Source organism: Hylobates moloch, unplaced genomic scaffold (genome assembly GCF_009828535.3).
Source record: "Hylobates moloch isolate HMO894 unplaced genomic scaffold, HMol_V3 SCAFFOLD_21, whole genome shotgun sequence".
In the NCBI taxonomy this organism is placed as follows: domain Eukaryota; kingdom Metazoa; phylum Chordata; class Mammalia; order Primates; family Hylobatidae; genus Hylobates; species Hylobates moloch.
This window is the reverse complement of record NW_026652296.1, coordinates 35,943,841-35,948,976: the sequence shown is the minus strand read 5'-3', so window position 1 is coordinate 35,948,976 and position 5,136 is coordinate 35,943,841. Positions and strand designations below refer to the sequence as shown.

Genomic DNA, 5,136 nt, shown 5'->3' with positions numbered 1-5,136 from the left:
AAAAAAAAAAAAAAAAACCAACTTGATAAAGGTTGCATAAGAGAAAATTACAGACTATTCTCACAAATAATGATGTAAAATTTCTTTTTTTTCTTTTTTTTGAGATGGAGTCCTGCTCTGTCACCCAGGTTGGAGTGCAGTGGCGCAATCTGGGCTCACTGCAAGCTCCGCTTCCAGGGTTCACGCCATTCTCCTACCTCAGCCTCCCGAGTAGCTGGGACTACAGGCGCCCGCCACCACGCCCGGCTAATTTTTTTTGTATTTTTTAGTAGAGATGGGGTTTCACTCGTTAGCCAGGGTGGTCTCGATCTCCTGACCTCGTGATCTGCCTGCCTCGGCCTCCCAAAGTGCTGGGATTACAGGTGTGAGCCACTGTGCCTGGCCTCATGATGTAAAATTTCAAAATAAAACATTAATAAATAGGCCAGGTGTGGTGGCTCACACCTTATAATCCCAGCACTTTGGGAGGCTGAGGCAGGCAGATTATCTGATGTCAGTAGGTCGAGTCCAGCCTGATCAACATGGCAAAATCCTGTCTCCACTAAAAATTCAAAAATTAGCCGGGCATGGAGGCACGTGCCTGTAATCCCAGCTATCCGGGAGGCTGGGCCAGAGAATTGCTTGAACCTGGGAGGCAGAAGTCGCAGTGACCCGAGATCGCGCCACTGCACTCCAGCCTGGGTGACAGTGAAACCCCATCGCAAAAAATAAAAAATAATAAATAATAAATAGAATCTGGCTATACAATAAGAGAGTTTATCCCAGGAATGCAATGATGATTCAATAATATAAATCCATTACTATAACTCATTATGTTAACAGATAAAAGAAGAAAATCTCTATGATCATTCCACAGATATACACTGGCACTTGAGAAAACTCAATCACCATTTTTTATTTTAAAAACATCAGTGAGGGAGCAGGAACAAAAACAAAAAGCTCCCCACAACATTAGCAACACAACCCAGCATGGCACTTAATGGCAAAAACACTAACAGCATTCTCATTAAAGTCAGGAATGAAACAAGTTACTCAGTGTCATCCCTATTATTTAACTTTGTTCTAGAAATACAATGCAATCAGAAAATAAAAAGAGGTCAGACATGGTGGCTCATGCCTGTAATCCCAACACTTTGGGAGGCTGTGACAGGCAGATCACTTGAAGTCACGAGTTGGAGACCAGTCTGACCAACATGGTGAAACCCCCATCTCTACAAAAAATACAAAAATTAGCCATGCTTGGTGGCATGTGCCTGTAATCCCACCTCCTCGGGAGGCTGAGGCAGGAGAATTTAGGTCCGGCACGGTAGTTCACCTCTAGCACTTTGGGAGGCCTGGGAAGAAGGACTGCTTGAAGCCAGAAATTCAAGACCAGCCTGGGGGCAACATAGTGAGACTTCATCTCTACAAAAAAAAAAAAAAAAATTAACCAGGAGTGGTGACATACACCCAGCATCTCAGCTGCTAGGGAGGCTGATGTGGGAGGATCGCCTGAGCCCAGGAGGTCTGGGCTGCAGGGGGCCATGATCATGCCACTGTGCTCCAGCCCGGGTGACGGAACTGTCTTAAAAAAAATTATTTAAAAGTATTCCAGGCCGGGTGCTGTGGCTCACGCCTGTAATCCCAGCAATTTGGGAGGCCAAGGTGGGTGGATCACGAGGTCAGGAGTTCGAGACCAGCCTGGCCAACATGGTGAAACCCTGTCTCTATTAAAAATACCAAAATTAGCCAGGCGTGGTGGCGGGCGCCTGTAATCCCAGCTACTCAGGAGGCTGGGGCAGGAGAATTGCTTGAACCTGGGAGGTGGAGGTTGCAGTGAGCCGAGATTGCCACTGCACTCCAGCCTGGGCAACAGAGCGAGACTCCTCCTCAACAACAACAACAATAACAACAAAAACAAAAAAAAAATCCTTCATCCTACAAAAAAAAGGAGAAGAGGGATGGATGATTCAAAATTAGCTAAACACTGAAAACTTTTAAGTGATAGATACACGAAGGCTCATTAGATTGTCTTCTCTACTTCCACGTATGTTGACAATAAAGAGTTTAAAAAATGTGCAGAAGGATCCAAAGGAGGATCATAAAAGACACAAACGAGCCGGCTCTGTGGCGCAATGGATATTTGTTCTATAGATATTTGTTCATTCAACAAGTATTTTCTGCCACCTATTACGTGCCAGGTACTGAAGATACTTAAGTGGAGAAAACAAAGCTCCTGTTCTGATGGCGCTTCCATTCTGGTTGCGGGGGAGACACACGAGAAAAAATTACAATCTCGAGTAAGTGATAATAAGGTCGACGGGGTGGGCTCGTCTAAGAAGGCCTCAGTGAGGAGGTGATGGTGGCGCAGAGCCTGAGTGAGGAAGAGAAGAAAGCTCAAGGATGTCTGAGACAGCCAGCTGGGAAGGAAGACAACCTCGCAAATTTGGTCTTCCTTCCCTTTGTTTTGCTTTTTACCCCTAACAGCCTTTTGCTTATCCAAAGGATATGGACAGCACTGGAATGTCTCTCTTTGTCCCGACACGAAAATAAAAATTAATCGGGTCATTTTAATACAGTACATTCTTCAAGGAAGGTGCCAGGTCGCCGTTGTTTCCCCAAACGTTGTGTAAAACAATTCGATTTTTTCTTTTTCTTTTCTTTTTTTTTTTTTTTTTTGAGACGGAGTTTCGTTCTTGTTGTCCAGGCTGGAGTGCAATGGTGCGATCTCGGTTCGGCGAGATCTTGGCTCACCGCAACCTCCGCCTCCTGGATTCAAGCGATTCTCCTGCCTCAGACTCCCGAGTAGCTGGGATTACAAGCATATGCGCCACCACGCCTGGTTAATTTTGTATTTTTAGTAGAGACGGGGTTTCTCCATGTTGGTCAGGCTGGTCTCGAACTCCTGACCTCAGATAAACTGCCCGCCTCGGTCTCCCAAAGTGCTGGCATTACAGGCGTGAGTAACCGCGCCCGGCAATTTGATTTTTTCGAAAGAATTTTCCAATTTATCTAAGCGTTATGCCATGTCTGTTAATAAAAGTGTATTAAAGTTAAATCACGAGTTTTTAATGCAGATAAATCTTTCCATAGCAAAAAGAACAGATTAGTTTCACAAAAGATATTGATCAGATGCTACATAATTTTACACACAAAGACACAAAACTATCAGTCTCCGCCCTTCTGTCAAACCATCGACTTAGAAGTGTCTATAGTTTAATTTCATGATCTTTTAAGCAATGAAGTTGAAATTCTACTTTTCCTTAGGAGCGATTTGCATATTTTACACTCAAGTGGCCAGCGTCAACTAAGGGCATTCCAGATGGTCAAAAAAGAAGTGCCTCTGCTACAACGCCTGAGATCACCATATAGTCACTTCTTCAAACCACCACGAAATAGCAAGGCTTCAAAGCTGTCAGAAATGCTACGTTCTACAAACAGCCAGATAATGAGGAAACCAGCAGATGGGAGGAGAAATCTGTCCCTATGAAACATGTTCCCATCTCAGTTTTGAAAGTGGCTTTATATAAATGCATTCATCTTCTACCCAAAGGGAGAACGCCAATAACCAAACGACTCAGGACTGCAAGGTGATTCCCAAGAAGGTGAACTTGTGCGGACAGATATCAAGTACCACGAACCACCACCAGCAGAGCGAAGGACAGGTTTCCCTCCGACAGCTGCGATGCTCCGAGTCCCTCCTTCCCCTAGCACCCCGCGGCCCACTGAGCCCTTCCCCAAAGGTCCCCGAGTTCTAAGTGACGCACGCCCCCGACCGTAGTTACCGGGGAGAGACGCCAGTAAGGCTCCGCGCACGCAGCCCAGCCCGAGAGGCGCTCGCCCGGGCGCTCGGTGTGGGGCCCGATGCAGAGGAGGAGGAGGTCCGAGTGGGCCCCAGCGCTCTCAGGGTCTGGCGCCGGCCCCTCTGCTTCTCGCCTCTGCTGTGCCTGGCGTCCAGGGATCTCCCAAGGACTCCCGACCCCCTACCCTGCTCTCCCACGCGGGGTCATGACTTCGGGCGGCGCCAAGCCCCCAGCGTAAGGGTCCCCCCCGGCTTCCCTGGGAAACGGTCGGGGTGCAAGGCTAGGCTGGGAGTGCCTGGCGACAGGGCGGGAGGAGGACACAGGGGGTCAGGGGCAGGGCAGGACGCTCCCGCCGCGGTGCCTGGGGAAGGGAGCGGGAGTGGGGCCGCTGCGGGCCAAATGCGGGACACAAGCGCGGACGGGGGCGGCTGCGGATCGGGCGGACGGCCACTCTGGGAGGGGCTGGGAGGTACGGGGGCCCCCTGAGGGACGCACCTGCGCCAGATGAGGAGCCCCCAGCTCCGCGCGAAACCTCACCTGCCCAGCGCCCGCTTCATTCCCGCGTCGGCTGCGCAGCGCGGCTCGGCCGCCCCCGGGCCCGTCAGGCGTAGGTTCTGCTTCAGGCGGCAGTCGGCGTCCAGCGCCGCGGCGGCCGAGCCGGAGGAGGACGAGCCCGGGGCGGCGCAGCGCTCATGCTCCAAGGCGACGGGCTCGGTCCGCTTCCTCATCCCGCGGCCGACAGGGCCGGCCGCCGACGGCGCCCGCTGGCCTCGCCCGCTGCCTACGCCGCAGTGCTGCCGCTCACAGCCGCCGCCACCAGGAGCCCGGAGCCCGGAACCCGCCGCTCCTCACATCCCAACCCAGGCCGCGGCGCCGGCTACGAACCAGCGGCGGGGGCCCGCCGGCCAGGCCGGCCAATCAGCGCCGGGCTCCCGCCGGCCCTGCCCTCCACCCACCCCCGGCCCCGCCCCGCCCCGCCCCGCCCACCTCCTCCCTGGTTCCGAGGAGCGCCCGCCCAGCATCCCCAGCGCCACCCGCAGCCATTTTGTGGGAGGGTGGACGAAGCTGCAGCGGCGCGTCATCTGCAGGGCAGGGCTCTGGGCTCCATCCCGAGGCTGCAGCTGTCCTCGCTCGGGCGCTCGGTGTGAGGAGCACCCGCTCCCGGCTGGGCCCCTCGCGCTTCTGCGAACGGAAACCCAGAGGTAGCAAATCGCAGTTCCGTTCTCGTGATTTTTTTTTTTTTTTTTTTTTTTGAGACGGAGTCTCGCTCTGTCGCCCAGGCTGGAGTGCAGTGGCGCAATCTCGGCTCACTGCAAGCTCCGCCTCCTGGGTTCACGCAATTCTCCTGCCTCAG

General features: G+C 52.5%; 1 protein-coding gene across 2 annotated transcripts in view; it reads right to left on the bottom strand.

The window, feature by feature from the left end:
* The window catches only part of ABHD12 (abhydrolase domain containing 12, lysophospholipase), an 88,678-nt gene extending 83,982 nt beyond the window's left edge, over nt 1-4,696 (bottom strand). Inside the window, exon 1 of one of the 2 annotated variants that reach the window (XM_032142784.2) lies at nt 4,320-4,696. In XM_032142784.2, the coding sequence (XP_031998675.1) occupies nt 4,320-4,510 (191 nt within the window). In that variant the 5' untranslated portion in view covers nt 4,511-4,696. The remainder of the gene's footprint in view (nt 1-4,319) is intronic. The other variant, XM_032142783.2, reaches the window with a different exon arrangement.
* Nucleotides 4,697-5,136: the final 440 nt, after the last annotated feature.